General features: G+C 40.4%; 1 protein-coding gene across 11 annotated transcripts in view; it reads right to left on the bottom strand.

Annotated features, from left to right (window-relative positions):
* PTPRT (protein tyrosine phosphatase receptor type T) overlaps window positions 1-21,800 on the bottom strand; it is a 582,374-nt gene that overhangs the window by 64,145 nt on the left and 496,429 nt on the right. For 10 of the 11 annotated variants that reach the window (XM_080557602.1, XM_080557611.1, XM_080557610.1 and 7 more), the window contains 4 exons: window positions 18,303-18,437; window positions 12,135-12,201; window positions 4,720-4,767; window positions 2,148-2,296 (listed from right to left, as the gene is read on the bottom strand). In XM_080557602.1, the coding sequence (XP_080413728.1) occupies window positions 2,148-2,296; window positions 4,720-4,767; window positions 12,135-12,201; window positions 18,303-18,437 (399 nt within the window). Of the gene's footprint in view, window positions 1-2,147; window positions 2,297-4,719; window positions 4,768-12,134; window positions 12,202-18,301; window positions 18,438-21,800 lie in introns of all 11 variants that reach the window. The other variant, XM_080557605.1, reaches the window with a different exon arrangement.

Genomic DNA, 21,800 nt, shown 5'->3' with positions numbered 1-21,800 from the left:
ACTATTTGCAAGAGCTGACACTGAAAATTTAGAAAGACATTCCCTCTAAAGCACTGAGATGAAGTAGGTGAAGAAATATGCATTTTTACTAACAACAGAGGATTTTTTTTCCATGTTACTGCTACAGCAAACTTGGACTGTCATAACCGAGGTCAAGATGGAGAGGACAACTCCCTGTCATGAGATATTCACAAACACTAGTTCCTGTTGTGAGTAAAAAGAAAATTTAAGAAGGAATTTGAGAGAGAGAGATGATTTCAAAAGCTAAGATGAATAACCCCTTGTAAAACTCTATTAGTTAGCTGAAAGGTTACAAAGTAATCCTATTATGTTATTCAAAAGTTAGAGTAGGCCTGTATAGAAATCCTCAAGTATTAAACTGCATTAAGGCAATTTTTTTTGAAAAGAAAAGCTTTTACTCTTTTTTTTTCCTATCTATATCATCAGTGCCAAACCCATAAAATTCCTGTATCAGCATGTGCACGCTACTGCACCGAAGAGAACTTACCTCCAACACCTCGGCATCCTGGACTTGGCGGAAAAAAATGTGGAGAAATCATGAAAGCTTATTGGTAATTATTTCTCATGGATATAAAGAAGAAAAAAAGAAAAGAATCAGCCCATGACTGTGTTACAGGCTTGTGTTACAGAGGGAGGTGGTGATAAAATCTGCAATGATGTCAGACAAGCAAAGGACTTACTGAATTAAAAAAAAAAAAAGGTACGCTTTTTTTCTTTTTTTTTTTTTTTAATAAAATTAGATACAACATTTTTTCTAGAGCTGCCATTTCAACTAAGTGACTCAGCTATTTTAATTAGTCTCTCAAAATACCAAGAAAAAAAATGAGGTCACAGTATAGGCTCAACTCTTCTCTTATTTTCTGGTGGAAAAAAACATTTCAAAAAGCCAAAATCTGAAGAAAGTGTGAAAAACTTCATTTTCCCCATACATTTCAAACAAGCTACCTCTGCTGTTTCTAGGCTGCCTGTTACAATGCTGGCCTCTGCTATCCTGTCTTTCAAAGATATGAGCCACTGACAACTCGTGTTGTCTTCTTTAGGAGATATAGCTACTCAGCACCTGAGAAAATTAGATCTTGACTCAAGTCAATTTAATATCAGAGAGAAGTGTTCACTGCTAGCCTTGACGGTCCCAAACACCTATTTATCCATCTCATAGGTACATTACACAGAGTGACAGTAGCAATGCATGCAGATGGAATTTGACATGACCTACAGAGGGAAAAGAAAAATTCACTCAGCCTGTCCCAATCAATCTGAGATCGCAAAGCAAGGTTTCAATGACAAAAAACAACAAAAAAACCTTTTTTATCACAGGCAAATCCTTGTTAGTAATTAGGGAAAAAACACTTCACTACAGATGCTTAAAAATGACAGAAGAGTTCTAGCACGTTTTGTTTTTAAAGCTGGTCCCTCTTCAAACTATAGGCTAAGTGTCAAAAGAAGGAGTGACATTCCCATAGTGTCTAAGTTAAAATTTATTTAATACCAAAAAGTTTACAAATCCACCATGCAATCCACCATGCACTCAATCTGGATCTAGCAAGGCTAAATTATAACTTTGTGCTGCTTTTCCCACAAAAGTCTTCCAGCTACAGAGGTCTGCATGTTTTACAAATATTAACTACAATTATTTTTATGGAAGTGATGTGAAAAATAAAGTGAGAACACAGGCAAAAGAAGAAATGCTGTCTTTCCATTTCAGTTCTCTAACCATGAGACCATGCTTTCTTTCATAACAACTTCATACAGAAAATATTACTACCACCCTAGAAATCTGCTAAGTAATGTGATTCGACTCTTCTACTCACAAAGGAAAAACTGTATCTGTATTTCTGAAGAACAAATGATCACATCTTTTTGAATGTCTGACGTAGTTTTTAAAACAGACTTTATGAATTATTCTTGGTAGATTTAGAGTGAGAAGGAATGCTTTTCACCCATCTGAGAGTTAAGGTAGGGGCAGTGCGAGAGAATTTCAGACAACTGATTTCTAACGAGCTTTCACAACGAACCCTCACACTGTCATTCCTAGCTCCTCAGCATTGTGCCCATAGGAATAGGTCCTTTCAAGAACCTAGAGCTCTCCAAAGGGGACATATCCACTGCAAGCAAGTTAAACTTACTGAATCCATTAACATCTTGGCAGCTGGAAGAGAAAGCTTCTTCATTGTGAACAGCACTGAGTTTGGTAGAGGTCTTGTCTGAAGTAGCCACGGGACCCATCTCCCTCTGTGTGCTGGTCTGAGTCTCCTTCTGCTTCTTGGCTAGCTTCCTTTAGGGTATTTTGAAGAGGGGAGAAACCAAGGTCAGTTTTCCCTCATTAGAAAGAAAACAATGAGAAAATATCTTGAAAAATCACAATTATCCCACTTGGACAGACATGCAGGGCACGTGGCAAACCGCACGAGAGGAAACCCCACAGCTTTTTAATATAACTGATGTGGAGTACAATAAACGATGATGCCAGTCCATGAGCCTAGCTGTCCCTCCCAGTAGCTTATCGTGCACAAGCCTGCATCACCCCAGCAGTAGGAGCACTACGTCACCATTGAAGAGGGTGGCATAAGGAAAGCCCCTGGAGCAGGTGACATCTGCTCCAGGAAGAGTAGAGGACACTGGGCGAGGGCAGTGGTCAGAACGGCTCGCTAGGAGGTACACGGGATGTCCGCATCCATCCCATGGGGCCACCTGCACCTGGGACTTTCTCTGATGGCTCCGGTGAAGAGTGCGGCCTGACCCTGTGCAACCTGGCGGCTGGAGCAGGAGTCCTGCCCTGTCCCCGAGCAGGGCACTGAGGGCAGCAGTCTGTACTAGATTTTGACAAACACACAAACTGCACTGAGGATCGACAGTCAGAGGAAGAGTGGGGCAAGTTAAAGGCTGAAGTAATTTAAAAAATGACTATGCCCAGAGACGCTTCTGTGCGTACTGGGCCTCTTCTTATTTTGTAGAGAACTCAAAATGCCCCATCCCTGGAAGTGTCTGCCCAGTCCCTGAAGTGTTGTCCCATCCCTGGAAGTGTTTAAGGTTAGGTTGGATGGGACTTTGAGCAACCTGGTCTGGTGGGAGGTGTCTCTGCCCATGGCAGGGCGGTTGGAATTTGATGATCTTTAAGATCCCTTCCAACCCAAACCATTCTGTGACTGTACGATTCAAAAACATTGGTGAAAGTAGAAACAGTGCCAGCTCCAAAAACAGTAACAAAGCCAAGAACGAGGCTCCTCTTTTGCAAACACAGTTAATAATAAGGAAATGGAGAAAAGCAGGAAAAGTGAGCTGCTAAGCTTCCATTGACATTTGGCCGCCCTGTGCTTCATTCATATCAGAGAGCAAAACTGTTTAAAAATGAATGCGTGACATTCTACAACCCGCACCTTGAAAAAATATCATACAAATGCCTGGAACCAGCAAAGAACTTTGCTTACATGGCTTCCGTATATAAGAAAATAAAACAAAATAAAAGGGAGAAAAACAGATTACTGTTAAGTAGGAGCTTTAGTTTTCTCTTTCCCCCCCTAACTCAAAGAAAAAAAAAACCACTAACAACTAAATCATTTTGCAAAGAGGTTTTTCTTCACTGAGATGACATGCTTACGGTAAGTACTACCCATCTTTTAAACTTCATTAGACTCTTAAAAGGATATTCCTTGCAACATATTTCAACAGGCTTTATTTATTCACAGCACATGTCAGAGTGGCATTTACTAGCAAGTTCAAGAACACAGCTGAGCCCCAGCCCTTCACGAGGTGGGGCAGCTGGGCCAGTGACATTCATTTGCAAGGAAAGGTCAGAGAACTAAAACCTTTGTCCATGTCTGGAGGAAACGACTATCGTAAGGCAAGCTGCATAATCCAGACCAGGAGAGCACAACATTGTGTAGAAATGTCTAATATCTGCTACAAACTTCTGAACATCTCTCTCATCTGCTCAGCCAGTTGAGGTTCAGCATTGTGCTTTCAATTCCAACTCACAGCTATTCAAATTGGGTACGTAATTATAGAGTGCATATTTAGATCTCACAAAATCTCCATGATGTATCCACTTCTGTAGATGAAGATGCAAACAGAGGAATCGGCTTTGAATGATGAAGCAAAAAGCTGGTGTTTAATGATGTTAAAAGCTTTGCTTCCAGTACATAGCAATGCTAGCACAGCCAGATTTATTAGCTATGAGCTACAGCCATGTGAGCCCCCTTTTTTTGTGCTGTGGCACCTGAGGTAACAACAATAGTCTTGGAGTGTATTAACCCTGCTATGTGGCTATTTTAATCCTTTAGATTTGCTAATCATACATGGCTATGTGAATTCTTTGGCAACAGGAATTAAAATTTCTCAGTGGGAAGCACTAATCCAAAATGCACAAGTCCTTAATAACAAGCACTCTGGACTGCTGGGGTGAGCCATTACACACTACCACTACTGATGTTTAAAAATAGCGAGTCAAAAAGGGTGACTTTCTTATTAAATCCAGATTAAATTATTTGTGAGAGTAATTACCTCTAAGTCCCATTGCTCGGTTTCTTTTCAGAAATGCCAATAAGCTACAAAGAGCTGGAGCTGGCAAACTCCTCTTTTCTTTCAGTGGACAAGCAATAACATTTCTGCATGTTCTACGCAGGAAAAAAATCACCCCAAACCCAAGCCCATGAGTCCCCAAAGGCCTGCTTACAAAAGCCCTGTGCAAAGCAGTTCTACCTGGTCCTGTAGAAGACAGAGAGGCCCCTAAAACATTGGCTTGAATGCCTAAAAAGAAAAGGTGACATGAGTTTAAAGTTCTCGACCTAACTCGCACGCACAAACGGCAGCCTCTCTGCGCAGGCTGCTCACAGGTGGACCAGCTGAAGCTGATGCAAGTTCAGAGAGAAGTGCACAGAAGAAGCCACACGGAAAACTGTTTGGCATCTGACAGCGCTACAATTTGCTTTCGACATGGCATTATCAGTTTCCACCTTTTTTCCTCTCTCTTCCAAGAATGTAAAAATTCTTCATCTAAATTTAGAGGGAAAAGAAAGACAGATCTCTTTTGAGGATTTCAGAGCTAAGCTTGCCAGACACATCAAGGGGCTCTCAGTTTCTAAATGTGCCTTTTCTGTCTCAGTTACGTGTCTGGATAGAGTGGCAGCACAGGACTAAGCCTATTTGGTCCTTACCATCTTTATAATTCATAGAAAGGATTATAAAATCAAATGACTAGCACTGTCTAGAATGTTAGGGATGTGACTTAAACCCACGGCTAGGTAGAGGTTTATTTGCCAGCATGTCAAAATGTCTTTGGAATTGGAAAAGCATTTATCTGAAAATGCTGTTTCCAAAAATAGGGCACTTCAAGAGATCTCTGTGAATCACTGACAAGCTGCATCAGTGACACGGCTCCTGCTCTCCTTACTGACCAGCTTCCCCTAAACACAACAACGGCAACATCCCAAGGAAACTGCTATCAGTGCATTAGTGTCAATCACAGGCCAGCTGCAGGCTGCCTTGAGCATGTAACCAGCACAGTCTGTCACCAGGCACCGAGAAGACACTTTCTGTCTCATGCATTATGCAGTTGAAAAGGGGAAGAAATAAAGGACTGGGCAGATACTTGGAAGAAGAGTCTGATACAATCAACATAGGGTGAAGAGACTGAAATGTCAAAATGTGAGTACGGCGGTATTAATGGCTGTTTTACATTTAAGTGTAAGGAAAATGTGCCAAGAAGAAAACAAGAATCCATGGATGGGGTTTACTGGGTTGCCCTTTTCAGTTCAAGAGGGTTTGTAAATGAAGAGATGATGTTTATGGGCATTATACACACAAAGGAGTGATGAGACAGAAAGATGCTCAAAGCAGAATAAAAAAAATGAAACCAGCTGCATAATCAGGAAGTTGAAGCTGACCCAACTAAAGCAAGGACAAGAGCTATTAGCAGTGAACCTAAACTAAGTGCAAATTTAGAAAAAAATACGATGGAGATTAGATTTAGCTATTTTTGAAAATTCTACTCATCAGTGAATATATATAAAACGCTGAAACACTATATTAAAACTGTGGGGCTTCCAGTTTAACAGTCCAGGAATACAAACTTAGTATCAAGTTAAAAGCATTTATTACCATAGGCATTGATCAGAAAACTCAAGGAATATTTTCAGTTAGAAGAATTCATAGGATCAGATTCCAGTTTTGCAGAGGCTTGGGTAAACTTCAAGGATTATATTTTTAAAAGCAGCTCTTCTCTAAATTTTTATATCAATTTTACATGCGTGAATGTTAAATCTGTAACTGCCACTCCTAAAAAGCTCTGGTACGTGTACGCTGACAGATTTAATTTTAGATGTTTCACAAGGATGGATTATATATACTATAATGTAGATTTGCATGCACAGGTAATTTAGACATTAGGTATAGAGTATGTAAGTTAAACATGAAATTTCCTCCTACAGACAAAAATTGCATATTGCCCTCATTTCAAATAAGCAATTTAAGAAAGCTACAAAATACAATTCCTATTAGATATTTGTGAGCAGCAGCCTGCTGGGAGTACACACACTATTTATTATGGAACCTGCACAAATGCAGGGCAGAGATCAACCATGCAAATACCCAGTTAAGAGCCCTGGTTAAACAGCAGATCTACTGAAAAGGATGTCTGTCCCCTCGATCTGTACTAGAGCATACGCTGAGCTTGAAAGAACAGTTTCATATTGGTGCGAAAATAAGGCAGGGATTATACATGGCTCTATGGTCTGCAGGACACAGGTAATCCTTTTGCTCTGATGCAGGAGTGGTAAAGCCCCTGCTGCAGTACAGCATCCAGTTCTGCACTTCAAAAAGATGTGTACCAAAGGGACATACACAAAAGCAGAACATGAAAGGTAAATCTAGAAAACGTGACCTACAAGCAAAGGCCAGAAGAAGCATGGTTCTTTCATCTAGAGCAAAGATGATGGAATACAGCTGACAAATCTCTATGAGAGGATACCACAGGAAAGCTCTTCTCCCAGTCTATAGGGGCTGGGGAAAAAGGTAATGGGCCTAAATTACAGGAAAAGGAGTTCATTTTAGACTTTGGGACAACTATACACCGCAGGAACTGCCCATCACTCAGGCAGGCTGGGCAGGTAGGCTGTGAAATCTTCTGACAGCCGGGCAGGTGGGTGTCTCTCCCTGTTCCTGCACTCTGCACTGTCATCTTCATGCTTAAAACCACAGCACATCGCACGCTCTCTTTCTGCCTCCTGTAGCCTCAGCAGAGCTCAGAAATAGCCTCTGCTCTAAGGGCACAGGCATCTCACTGGTTCTCACAGCCTCTGTAAGGGCAAACCCTCTACACCAGCAAGCACAGAGTCAGTTTTGCCTGTTCTTCTTTAGTGCATGCCATGGCGAAGCCAAACTCAGTGCCTGAGTAGAAGGAATTCACCAAGGCAGAGGCTGTGAGGACTGCACCACTGTTGCTTACAAGGCAAACACTACTTGACATGAGAAAGGGCTGTAACGTAGGTATGTCCAAAGATGCTCTGAACATTTTTGACTCTGCATATACAAACTCAGCATCAGGGAAAATGGAGGGCTACACTCTCTAAGCTTTACTTGAGCAAATTAATCACTGTTTGTGGAAGACCTTTACTCACAACAACATCAACTTTGGACAAGGCAAGTGGACATGAGAGCCATGCAGAAGAATATACTGATATAAACAGTCAGCAAGCACAGCCCTCTGCAAAGCTGTAGTTTGCACTCACCTCACAGACATGTTTAAATAAATGCTCACGTACTTTCTGAATTTTCTTTTAAAATTTGCTTTAATTAGCCCGACATGGCCACTGATTTATGACTTTGTTCTTCCAGTATCTAATGAGAAAAACAATTTCTTAACATTCTGATTTAGCAAGATGACCTGTGCAGGCAGATCCCACCATCCAGGGAAATACATGGAAATCTTTAGGCATGTAGGTATTTATACAAAGGCATACCCATAAATAAAATCAATGTTTTATTTCTTTTCAAATGTCCTACAGGCGGTGGAAATAAATTCAGCACAAACAGTTATTTCAGAAAATGCAAGTATAAATTCAGCTTGCTAACTTGGATGGAATCTGTCCCATGAAGAGAAACTCCCAGCTGAAACCACCACCACAATTAAAGCTTGTATGAAATTACAACGGGAGTTGAAGGGGCTTCGTGCAGTGCCATAGGGTACTCAGTACTCTGGCCAGATCAGGGACAAAGGAAAGCGATGTATTGGCTACTGAGTGCCCTTTTCTTATAAATAACATTAAACAGTGCTTGCAATACATACATGAATCTACTAATTTCCAGAAACACTTCTCTGGTCTGATAGCACTCTTGATTAAATTTCAGTCTGCAACCATTGCCCAGCCCAGCAGAAGGGGGAAAAAAGCAAGCAAGCAAACAGAAAACAACAACAAAAAAACAACTACACACAGAAAATAAAACATTTCCACTCCTTTTCCTGGTGAAGAAATAATAAAGCCTTGATAAGGGTTGCTGCAATGGAAAATACTGTCGTAAAAGAAGTGTCTGTCATTAAATGCAGAACCTCCTTTAAAGCAGACACAATGCTGCCTATGTTTTATTGCTTCATCTAAGAAAAGAAACAAAAAACTTTCAGAGGTGGATGGGTTGCTTTGTTATACAGTACATAGTATCTTACAATGCATTAAACTTGCATGCAATGTGTCAGAGAGAGCAATTCTGTAGAAAACTTAGGCAACATTTGTACTGGTGTAAACACAGAGCATTTCAGAATACTCATGCCTCACCGCGGTGACAGTGGTGCAAGGAGCACATCAGGACAGGAGCTCACAATTCTCCATCTCTCTTTTCCCATCACAAAACCACGAGGACTTAGCCTACTCCATTGGTACAGCAAGTTCTGTCCAACGATCTCAAAGCGTCTGCAACTAACTTGTAGTGATGAGTGGACTGAAGTACCCAAAATGAAGTCAGCCCTGCATCATGACTTATCAAGAGAGGAACAGGGGCTTCCTGGGTTTGTATTTCCACTTTATACGTGTTAAAGATCTTTATGGTCTTCTCTTTCAGTCAGACTAATATCTGTTCCCATATGTTGTAGGAAGCTTTTAATGAAGTGTTGCCATACAAAACTCCCATAATAATTCATCCAATATGCACAAAATAGCTGGAGGAAGCTTCTCATAAATGGGTATTTTTGATGGTCTCATTGAAGCAGTGAGTACTTCAAATCTCAGTGGCTTAGATATATCATCAAGAACTGTTAAGAAGAGTTAGGGTTGGAGATTTATGGTCCCTAAGAAGAAGAAATGGCAGTGCAGCAGATGACAAAGGGGTAAAAGGAATTACCCTAAAGCAAACAAGGACTACTCCAAGAACAAGAAATCTGAAGTCCAGACACTGAAGCTAAAAATAAAGTGATGTAGTCCATATGGTTGTATTTAAAGGTCTGCCAACAGATGTATTTGAGAACCTGCTTTTCAGTACTGGTAATTCATTGAATTCAATTTTGCTTCAGGACAAGGTCATAGCATGGAAGCCAATTCTATTAAAAAATCTCTCTATATACATATTGCTGCTCTTATTTTCACAACACTTCAAATAAACTTAAATCAAACCTCTCTGTTCATAAGAGGCTGTAGCAATTTCTATCAGCTTTTGCTAAGAATTACACAATCCTTAGCAATTTAGGATTTTCATCTGCAATCATAATAAAACACCCTATTTCATGTGAAACTTGAAACATGAAACTCAATAAAACTTCATCATATGCTCCCTGATGGATTCTCCTGCTTTCTTCCCTAACTTAGTGGAATGTGCCTCATATGCTGACAGTTGTTTGGGAGAAAAATAAAGAGCTTGGTTTTGCAGATCAGCGTACAGGCCAAATGCCAATACGAACCCAAATGCTGCCAAGCACAGCTTGATGCTGGAAGTATATATCGTGTGACAACTATTTGTGTTACCTCTACCACAGAGATGTTCCAGCTAGCAGAGCTCATGCTTGATGTGGTACCTGGGACACCGTAAGCACGGAGCTAAGAATAAGCTCTCTGCAAATAGTTTTGGGTGCAGCACTAGAGGTAGTTCTATGATTTCTGCATCCTGAGCTAAAATCTCCATTCAGTGCTTCAGCGAGGTGCTATGAACACGTAAGCTTGCCTGATGACACCTCTGGCTTCCCTGTACTGTGATATGCTGTGTGGTGCACGTCTGCTTTATTAAATCTTTGCAGCCCATTGCCACTTGCTCCTGCTACTGCTGAATTTCACTTCAACCTCAGGCTTAGGTTAGCTGCAGCCTCTTCACTTTTCCTGAGTCAACCTCCTGTAACCCAAGAAAAAGTACTAGTATATTGATCCACAGAAGCCACCGAACGACAGCAAAGAGACTGCTTAAGAACACCTCTACTTTCTCTGTAGCAGAGTAATCCTCAGCTGACTACCTAAAGCAACATTGTGGTGCAGTTGTAAAAAGGGGTCATATAGGGCTCTGAAGTTGAGCCATGTTTTTAAAGGCACAAATCTCAAAATATAATTAAGGCAGGAAACATTCTGACCATATACTGCCTGCAGGAAAAAGACAAAACTGTAATGGTAAAACAGGGACTGCATTTTTCAGGCAATGGTGCTGACTGGTTGTGAGGAAATAACAGTAAAACAGCGCAGATGGAACTTTTTTGATATTTATGGGAAACATGGAAAGGCTGTGGCAATAAATGCAACTAGCTAGTAGCACCTACATGCTAAAATGTCCTCTACTTTAACACTAAGTTAAACCTTTGTTGAAATCTTTCCATTTGTGGTCAAATTCTATTCTTGGTGAACTAGCGTGGAATTTAGACAAAATTGAGTTACTCCACATTTACAGTTATGTAACTGGACAAATTCAAGTGTCACTAGGGTGTCTTTTGGGTCCTTACAAACTTAGCAAGTAGTGAATGTTCCTCTTTCAATTATTTCCTGATAGGTCATCGAGCAGCAAAACCACTCTAACAGGTGAATAGGGATCCTAATGCTTCTTTGCCCTGTTCTTAGGATGGATATAAATTTGACTCTCATGAATAAGAAGTCAACTTCCACTAAAATGGTAGAACATAAATGCATTCATTTCACTGACCTACTGAACAACTTCCAGATGAATTCACAGGATAAAGGCACAAGATCAAGACAAAGATGAACTGCAGAAACAGCCAAAGGAGAAGGCTCCAGTGTGGCAGGCTCAGAGGCCCTGGCAAAACACACGTGGCCCTTTTGACAACTTTGTCTATGCTAGAGCCCTAGAAAGTCAGGCAGGTTGCTGCTTTTGAGGGCAATATGGTTGATGGTTCTGAGAGATGGAGAGGAGACCTGTTTTTCTCAGCAGTAACAGTTGCCTTCTCCATCCCTCCCAACTCTCTGGTGACAGCAAAGGCATCCAACTCAATTCTTCAGGAATCCTTCATCAAATTATTGATCCAGTCCTCCCCTCCTCCTGATCCTCAGACAACTGTTATCGTGGCAGAAACAGCTTGGCCCTGATTACTTTCCAGCCCCTCAACCTTTAGGCAACAGATGGCTCCAGAAAGTACTGGTGTGTGAAGCATTTTCATGTGCCTTAACTGCCCTAATTATGCAGCATTGTCGTTAGGACAGGACAGGTGATTTAGATTTGAACATCTGAACTGCTTCATCATCCACAGGTCTAAACTGGCACTCAGAACCTGGGAGCTCCAGGAACAGGGATATTGGCTGAGATAACATCAAGTCCTAATTTCCAGAAACCTTACATTTTTAAAATACTTATATCCATAGCTGAGAAATTCCCCTTTCAGTTGTGAATTTCCCTGCAGTCTGGCTAAATATAGTGGACAATTAAAAAAGGTGCAGTTGGGACATTCTGTATTTGTTTATTAGCATTTGAACATCTGTAAATCATAACTGACAAATCTATGGATGTTTATGTGTTTGCAGGCATAGTTAAAGATGAAATGGTGAAACGGGAAACATAGTAGCGTGAAAGAAAAATAAAACACAAGCTGCTGGAAAGACAAGATGAAATGTTTAAAAAAAGTGATAAAAGAAAAGAATACAACAAAGCACAAAATTACCACAGTGAGCATGCTCAAGAAGCATCATCCCCAGCTAGGTACTTACAAGTAATAGGAGTAGGAGTATGCATTTCTTCTAAATATTGGTGGCCAGTCAGATGAACAAAATATCCAAAATAGGAAAAAGAAAGAAGAATACATAATTAGATTTATATGACCTCTTTTTTATTATTATTATTATTAAAAGAAAATACAAAGTATTTGTGCTGCCATTGGTACTGAGCTACTTTTTTTTCCTACACATTTTTCAGGAGGTGTACGGTCACAAGGAACGTGTGCTGAACTGAAGACAGAGCACACGGGTGCGTTTCCTCTTCTGCTACTGACTCACATCACACACATGAATGAATCCCTTCACCAATTTCTTCCTCAGCTTTGCCATGTCAATAACACAGATAATGAGACTTACCTTTGCCTATAAGTGCTTTGAGATTTTTGGAGTGGAAAGGATTACCCAAGTGCTATCAATTAAATAACAAGTACTAAAATGGCAACATAAAAATATTTCGATTTCAGAATGTTTAGACAATGAACAAATTGTGCAATGATAAACAAAGCTTCAAACTCTAAAATGCAAATAGATCATTAACAATTCAAACACCACTACATATTTATAGATGATCACTTGGGTTATGTATTAGCTTTCTGCATGACTGTGATTTCAGAACATTTTAACAGAGCAACATAAAATGAGTCCTGCCAACCAGTTATAACTTAACGGTGATGTTTTCCCATTTTATAACTTAAGAAGAGCTTCTCTGAAAATGCTCTTTTGCAACAGATATAGCACACGTTATTACAGATTAACAGCAAGGCACAAGGCAGCCTCAACAGTGGCAGTCACAGTCAAGATGGAGCAAAACAATGAGAAACCAAATTCAACCTCTTACAAAATTTTGAAGTCCCATCTTTGAAGGGACTTCAAAGGACTACAAATACTAGGAAATGCTTACAAGTATAGACATAGGATTCAAGTGTTTGCTTTTATGGTTGCTGCGAATACAACTTTCATAAGCACATGTGGAAGCTAGATTCAGCAGGGTTACTCTCTGGGCACAACCGCTCTCTTTGCTATGCACTGACTGAGCATATCACAACTTGCACGACTGGCATTTCTCTTGTTGTTGTTAAAAATACAACCTGCCCCATTTCCTCATACATTTCCAGTCTGTTGTCCCATGAAGAGGTTTCCCCTGGGAAGAGACAGCTGACTACAGACGTACGAGAGGATTACACTGAAATGACACCGTCTGTGGTGGTGGCCCTTGCTATAGACCTGAAATTCAGGTCAGATTCCTGATAAATCCCCACTTACTTGAATGACTGAGTCCAAGATACACTCAAATATATTGATAACCTAATGCCAGAATCCCCTGAAACTCAGAAATTCTGCATGTGACAGCAATGCATCAGTTACAGCGTAGCAATTGCCACTGAGCTACACTGAGCTCCTCTGAACCTCTAAGCAAAAAGAAAATCACCAGGATGTGGAAAAATGAGAGCCCACACAGCTGAACCTCCCCCCTACACACCCCAAAATATTCCTTAATTAAACTCCTCAGCTACACCAGCGTCAGGTTTCACAGAGCCCTCCCAGCTGCAATCTCTCTGTTGAACATCTCGCTGTACTTTCTGCTTTTCTCATGCTCAGCCACTGGGCATGTGTGATCGCACGAGACCCACTTCTCGATAAAAAGCTGCGTATCCCTCAAGGCTGCTGAGGAAAGCTATGTAAGATTAATTCCATAAGGACAGGAAATAGAGGAAGGCAAACAAAAGGAGGTTTTTATTTTGGAATTGGACATGCCATTTTGGCTCAAATTCTGCCATAACATGCAACCTAGGATAAGGACTTCCTAGAGAATATTTCAGAGCTGTTAAAACTGGTCAGAATTAGAGATCACTAAAAACGTGACTTGATCCTAGAATGTACAACACAGGCTGAAGAGCCTGCCTACCATCTGTCTTCAGTAGGGACACACAAAGGACAGGGGTCTCTGAATGTGCAAATATGCCTATAGTAATTCCATCCTATAGCTTGGATATGTTCTGCTCAAGAGGCTCTTGAGTCTTAATTAGTTTAAGGTAACAATCTAAATCCTAATCAAGAATAAGGAGCTAAATTTTCACAGAAGGCACTAATCCTAGACCCTACATAGCCCCCAATCTCATTTTTTGCTACCAACAGCAGTTTAAAGAAATTTATTTACAGTGCACCCGTGACAGGCTGTCTGATCCAATTTATTCAGTCTTATACTTAAAGGGGTCAGTAGAGACTTTGTCCACTCAAACACACAAGCCTGAAAAGTGTCACATCCTTTACTCCAGGGAAATGCGAGTCCCGATTACAGAGGAGTTAAGGCTGTCCAGATGAAATCAGAATTGACCAAAATCTAATCCTTCTGGGGTGCAAAGTCAAAGGGTATTTCCTCCACAAAGAAGGTTACAAATGCCTTGTTTTTCTTGTTTTATCATGTTTTCTACTAACCGGTCCTATATAATCTCTTGCACAAATATGTTTAATTAATATTAAGTACAAATAAACAAGCTCCTTAGAGCATTAGCAATACCTTGATACAACAAAAATAAGGTATTTCGAGGTATTCTGTATCTATCTGTTCATGAAAGGAAGTGGCACTGTTCAAATGATCACCAACTCGCATGCTGCAAATTAACAGGCTCAATTACACTGCAGGAATTTGTATGCCCTTATACATACGGTGATATTGGAGCTGCAAAAACGTAACTCATGTAGCCAGTGGGTCCCCAAATCCAGGAAAACAAATTTAGTTCACAATTTTAATTTTAAATACTGGAGGACAGCCATTTTCAAAAACAGAACTCTATATACATACACACATTTTCAACATAGATGTACACACACGCAAACACGTAGCAGATTCTGTGATCCCAGGGTTCAGCTAAAACACTTCAGACAACACATGTAAAAATCACTCAAATTGTCCACTGTATAAATATTCTGGCTGGCTTAATTTAGCTTCACATGTCTGACTAAACCCCATGAAATATTGGCAGCTCCCAGGAATTTCCTGGTTGCTTGAGATTCTGAAATGCATTCTACTGAAACATTTGCTACCACATTACATATGAAAGGCTCAAAAAATATATTGATTTGAGGTGTCCCACACTTGCTGATGATCTGTCCAATCCTAATCTCAGATGAATTTCCTTCTCAGTGCTTCCTCCTCTTCTAATCTCTCCCCTTCCATCAGTCTTTGTACTGGTTAGCGAACCACTTCATTCAGGATATCCATGTCTGTGTCTATTACCAATGAACTATGATGTCCTGAACCATGAACAAATGCCACTGTGATATTTTCCAGCTCCATTTGAAGAAAATGCCTCAAGTTCGTCTAATTAAATTATTTTTCTGCATTGTTGCCTTGCAAGACAACGCTGTCTCGTACACAGAGGCATTAGCCTCAGTGAACTGAAAAGGGGATCTCTTTTCAAGTAAGGTTAATGCAAAAATCGAATGCCAGAGCTTAAGCTCCTAACACTTCTCCTTGTAAAATAGAAAAAGAACAATTCTGTTGTTAAGCTGCTCTCTCAGAGTACAACTTTTCCATTGTGCTCCCCCAGAAATTCAGATGAATCTGTGGCCCAAAGCGGCCTTTCCTTTTATAAAATCCGGCCCCAAACCACATTAGGTTACAGACAAAATAAGCCTAGCAGGCTTAAGTTAATCTTCAGGGAACGCTTGTCCACACGCAGCTCCAAGCCTCAATTTGAGTCGACTGGTGGTGCCCATTCGAGGGAAACCCAGAACCGATACAATCAGCAGGTTCATCAGTGATGTGGAGGAACGCTACACAGACCTAGAGAGCACAAGCCTCCCAAACCTCTCCATGCACTGTTATAGCTTCTAAATGGGAAACGGTTTTAAAGTCGATGAGCCAGATTATTTCTTATAATAGTGTTTATTCCAGTGGGTAACTTCGCAAATGACAGCAAGCAGGCAGAGCTACAGACTGCAGTGATTTTGCCAATTTGCATTCAGAAGGGGGGAGTGTGGGGGCTCCTAAGAGTATCCTCACCTCTCTGACTTAGCTCTTGGCAGGCTGCACCACAAGAAAGACTGTTCTCAAATTATGAATTTCCAGTCGTCATGAAAAATCATCATTTGTTTTCTGCCCAGCGATATACATGATTTACAATAATAACACATTGTGGAACAGAAATGAAAGATGTTATCAGCTCTTAACAGCATGTGAAACACACCAGGATGTTCAGACGTAGCATTACTCTGCACATCATGACAGCTTTCCTTATAAGTCTTCCCTTTCAAGCTGTAAAAAAAACTTTTTTTAAGGAGTGTTTAGGAAGGTAAAAGGAATGGATGAGAGCTGGGCATTACCAGAAACCTAGGTCAATTTTTCCTGAAACCAGTTTTCTGATTTTTGTTTGGTTTTAATTGGAGATATCAAATTTTCTCTGCTTATGAACTGAAAAGCTCCTGGGAGACTGGAATCAGAGACCTCTACACTGTAAAACTGCAGTAGACAGGACTACAAAATGCATGCACATCTGTCCACAAAATCTCAAGTGTTTGCACACAACGAAAATTGGATTAAAAATGTAGGTTATCCACACCTCCATTTAATTCAACAGAAATTCACAATAGTCAGTACATATGTGATCGGTTTTAAAAAAATCACAGAATCGTATCACTTGGAAAGGCCACTCGAAGGTAATCTAGTCCAACCTTCTGCTGAAACCAGTTTCCCTTACAGGAAGCCCCTCGTGGCTTCTTCCAAGTCAAATTTTGAACTTCTCCAAGGATGGAGAATCTCCAACTCCCAGCCATTCTGGTAGCCCTCCTCTGGACTTGCACTCTTCTTGCACTGAGGTTCCCCAAACCGGACGCAAGTACAACCAGAGCAACCACACCAGCAGCAAGCAAGAGAATAATCCCTTGCCTTACTCTGCTGCCTACACTCTTGCTAACGCACACTGCTGACTTGTGTGCCACTTGTCCACCAAAACCTCTAGGCCCTTTTCTGCAAACCTGCCTTCTGGTCACCCCAGCCTGCACTGTTATGTGGAGCTACTCCATCCCAGATGCAGGCCTTTGCCTTTGCTACACCTTGCAAGGTTCCAACCAGGCCATTTCTCCAGCCTCCCAAGGTCCTTGGGAATACCAGCCTCCACTCCAGCATCTGTATCATAAAATTATTCCATTTGCATGTGTGCCCTGGATTATTACAGAGGAGACCATATCTAGATTTAACTGCTACTCCTATTTTTGTGTGGCTAATACGTGTGACTGTTTGTCATCGAGATAAGAGATCTTAGAGGAGCAGTTTTATTTTGCCAAGCCTCACTCCTTACAGCAGACCAAATAACATCATCAAGGCTCTCACATGTAACGCTACCTGCTCCCTAGGCAAGGGGCCACCAGGCTAGCAAGCTCATTTTTCATGTAGAATCAAATTACTGTTGAAAAAGTACAATTCACCTCAGAAATGTAATTGGTAAAAATACATACAGAATGCATCCTTTTCTTAAGAAAATCTCTTGCCTAAGTGGTTTGCTGAATCAGTGTATTGCACTGTAAATGTGGAGCTCTTCAAACAGTAACTGTTACAATGGCCTTCTACAAAGCGTAAGTGCAAATGGTCCACAGAAAATCACATGAAATGAACTGTTTGAGTGAATTTCATTACCATACACTATTTTTTTTAAAAGTTTCATCCTCCTATGAACTAAATCTAACTCTTCCAAGGACTTCTAACCCTTTGCAACATATAATATTCCAGCTGAACACTGGCCACAAAGGAACTGCTGTGTGGAAATGTGTCTCATCAAGACTCGCTTGGGAACAAGACCCCCCGATCATATCATTTTAAGACATTACTTTTCTTGGCTGTTAAGAAAGAATTCTTCTCTTCTGCCTGCTTGTATTGGCTCATTGTGTCTTTGTACTTGTCCCTGCGTTTTCATCTGTTGTCCCTTCTCTTAGATCATTAACTCTCTGGAGTACCAACCATTATTTTGTTGTGATAAAGTACCTGGCAGAACGGGCATCTCTTCTGGGACTGCAACTTTAGTGGTAGTATTACATAAATATATGTTAAGTGCTGCCCCCTGTAACACAAATGGAATGATTTATGTCTGCCAAACTTGTTGTTCATATTAAAATAGCAGCACTCTAGCCAGGAGGGCCAAGATGGAGGCAAAGCAGAAACTCACCTTCTCTTGATGGTAAGCATTGCTCCTAAGAGGATGATAACAAACATCAGAAGCCCAGCTATAACTCCGGCCATTTTCACTGTGCTGTCAACTTGCTTTTCGGGTTCCACTGCATTGGAATTCTGGGTGGAAGCTCCTTAAAAGATGGAGGGAAAGGAAGGAGAAGAGAAGAAGAGAACTTGTAAAAAAAAAAACAAAAAACAACCTTGCAGTGATTCTGTTTTCACATTCATTTGAAAACCTAAAAATATATTTGCAATTAAATTGCAATAGACCTTCTAACCTAACTTTTTGCCTTTAATAATGGCCAATGCCAGATATTTCAGAGCAGTGGTAGGGTATAAAAAAAACCATGTAAAGCAACTGACTAATATTTTCCTACATTATACTGTTTTGGGGAATTTAATGTTCTGATGCATTCAGCATACACCCAGAAGCAGAAGGATTAATAGCAGTTATAATTTTCATCCCAAGCAGCTTAAGCCAAGTTGCAATCCTTACTCATCAAAATGCTGAATGTGAAAGTTTCCAGTTATATATCCCATACTACTATTTGCAGAAACTTTTTCTTCTAAAACCAGAACGCATTTGTATTTCTCACTATACCGAAGGCCTGGCTTTTATAAACATACAACTGCAATTATACATGTAATAAGCATTAATCCAGCACACAGAGCACCCTCCACATCATCTAACGTATTCTGTGCGTGGGTTCTGTGGCCCAGGCAAGGCAACAAAATTTCTACCTCATTTTTTTTTTAAAACAGAACATCCTACACACCTAAAAATAAAGCGTATTTAGACACATGATTTGCAAAGCATTTCTTCTTTTACTTGTTATGATCTGACTTCAATGGCCCTTAGCCCGTGCAATAACTGGGCCTAGCACGATGCCACCCTCTGCCCCTTTGCTGGGACTACTCAACATGGTGCTTGTTACATCCCTTAGCTTTACAGACATCACCGCTTGCTGCACAGAATTTTCCCAGATACAGCTTAAACCACAGAGCTTGATTTCAAAAGCCCTGAAAGATTTGAGTTGTGGCTACTCTAAAGATTGAGTTAGTCTATTTTTATTACATTCCTAATATACTTTACTACTACTAAAAATACCACATTTACATCGGATGGAGTTAAATGAATTCATTTTACGTGAGATCACAGCCTTATCTTGGGTTTCACATTTGCTGCTGGAGTCAGCCACATCTTCCTCTACAGTTCATACATTGTAAGAAAAGGCAATAAAAGGTGAAAACAGTGTCATCACTAGAAGACAGTAATGTTTTGCTCTTTTCACAGCTGTGTTGCTGACCTTCTGGAAAAGCTGAATCACTTCTGTCCATGCAGTCAGTTGTTTGTGGGAAGGATATTCAACCGAGTCTGTATTTTGGTGAGACAGTGGAAAGCCTCACTGCACTTTTTATTTTTTGCCCATTTGTCACTTGTTAATCTGTGTGTGGTTTAAAAGACCTCTGTTTGCAAAGATGATTCCCAAAGGTGACCATGATCAAATCATGTCATTTAGGGCTTTCCAATATGTTCTGAGTAGGGCCTTAGCTGATGGACTTCCTTGCATGAGGAACAGCTCTTGAATGATGTATTATAGGCTCCTCTCATCTTATCTTGAAGGGTAAATATGGAACAATGACACAATAAATGCAAAACAGTAAAACACACCACATGCAGTGATAAAGGAATGATTTCAGTTTTCCTAAAGCTAAGCTGTTAATCTAGTTTGCCACAGGAAAACACAAAATTTACAAAGCAAAAATTTTCTTTGCTGTTTTAAGCACACGTATAATTTTCAGCTTTTTGTCCATGACAGCTGTACTGCTCTGCTGTGTCCACCAATTTTCCCATTCAGTTAAGAGTTCACCAGTAACTTCTATGTACATATCTAAAATACACTAAAAGGACTTCTGAGCATGAAAATAAAATAGCGTATCAGCTGCATATTACCATCTTTGTTTGACAACATGTCTTAGAACAAATCTGTCCAAGAATTGAGCTATATGCCATCACACAAGCAATCCTGACACTATTGCATAACAAAACAAGTGATAAAGGTGCAATTTTTATCCTGAAAATGGCTGAAAGTGTTTGTTTGATGTGCAACTAAGAAGTACTCCGAATTACCCTTCACTCAAGTGGCAGTTATTCCTATGACCCTAAATGATAAGTGTTGGAGAACGGCTTTCTACCAAACAGCAGTCAGACCCACCCCCTTTTTTTTTCATACCATCTGAATGCCCTCATGAATTGTGAGCCATGTTATAAAAAAAATAAATAAAAAATCAGAATGTGCTGTCAACTCCATCCTCTAATTCCCTGGATTGGTTTGATTCTGCCAGGCTGTTGCTTATTACTACAGGCAATGTGTGGTGAGCGTGTTTTTATTTGATATTTCTCTTCCCATTGTAGACTACTGCAGTTCTAGAAAGAGAATAAAGGCTCATTATCCATCCTGACACCTACACACTGTAGTGACTGATTCACTTGAATCTTCTATGTAACTCTTTCTATCCATCTTGGCAAAGGCCAACAATTCCTTCAGGCTACTAGTCCAACCATTTGTAAGTTGTCTTAGCTGATAGCACCTAGGAATTGATAATATGACAGGGTAAGTAAATTCCTGAGTCTCAGTTCTTAAATCCTTGCACAATGAAGCAATCCCATGAAGTCCACTGTTTTCCTGCCATTCCTGCATAATTTTCTTGTAGATGCCTAAATCTGCTGTGGTGGCTTGTACTCCCACCTGCACCACCACCAGCTGTAGGCAAGCAGAACATTTCTATCCTGGGAGCAGGAGGTCTATGAGCTGTTAGTGCAGTTGCAGAAGATGACTTCTGCTGCTCCTGACAGTAATAGTTTAGAATTCAGTTTTGCTTCTCTCCTTTACAGGCATGCATGCAGACCTGAAATCTTCTGAGCACAGGAGCCCATAAAAACTGCTCTGTTTCATACAAATGCCTTTAAGTACAATTTTCTTTCTGAAAAACAGTGTTTATATACTGCTCATATGAAAAGCGGGAAAAAAAAGAAACAAAAACACCCTATAACCACAGTTTCTAGCGGTGACTTGCACCACATTTCCAAGGATAAATTGTTCCTCGTAACTGAAGCTGGATACTGGTATAATAGGATATAGATGGAACAGGTCACTACTGTTATTACTGCGTGTATTTCAGTGGCACCCAGAGGCTCCCACTAAGGTCAGGACCCCATTACAGTGCACTAGCATGAAGTAGGACAATTTTCTGCCCTAAGCTTGCTTTCTTAATAAGGAAGGCAAATGATAGAAGACAGACAGAGAAGTGAAGACCACAGCTCCCTTGACTCCCTATCTGTGCATTATCTACCAGACCAAGTTAATACTTTCAGGGATTTACGTTTAATTGCTTTTATGTACATTCATGTACTGTACAAAATACACTGCTCTTAAAGCTTGGTCAGTGGCATGAATCTAACTTTCACAGGTATCATCATTCACCCAGCACTC

The sequence above is a fragment of the Anser brachyrhynchus genome (genome assembly GCF_964034855.1).
Source record: "Anser brachyrhynchus genome assembly, chromosome: 16".
NCBI lineage: Eukaryota > Metazoa > Chordata > Aves > Anseriformes > Anatidae > Anser > Anser brachyrhynchus.
This window is presented reverse-complemented; position numbering and strand designations above follow the sequence as displayed.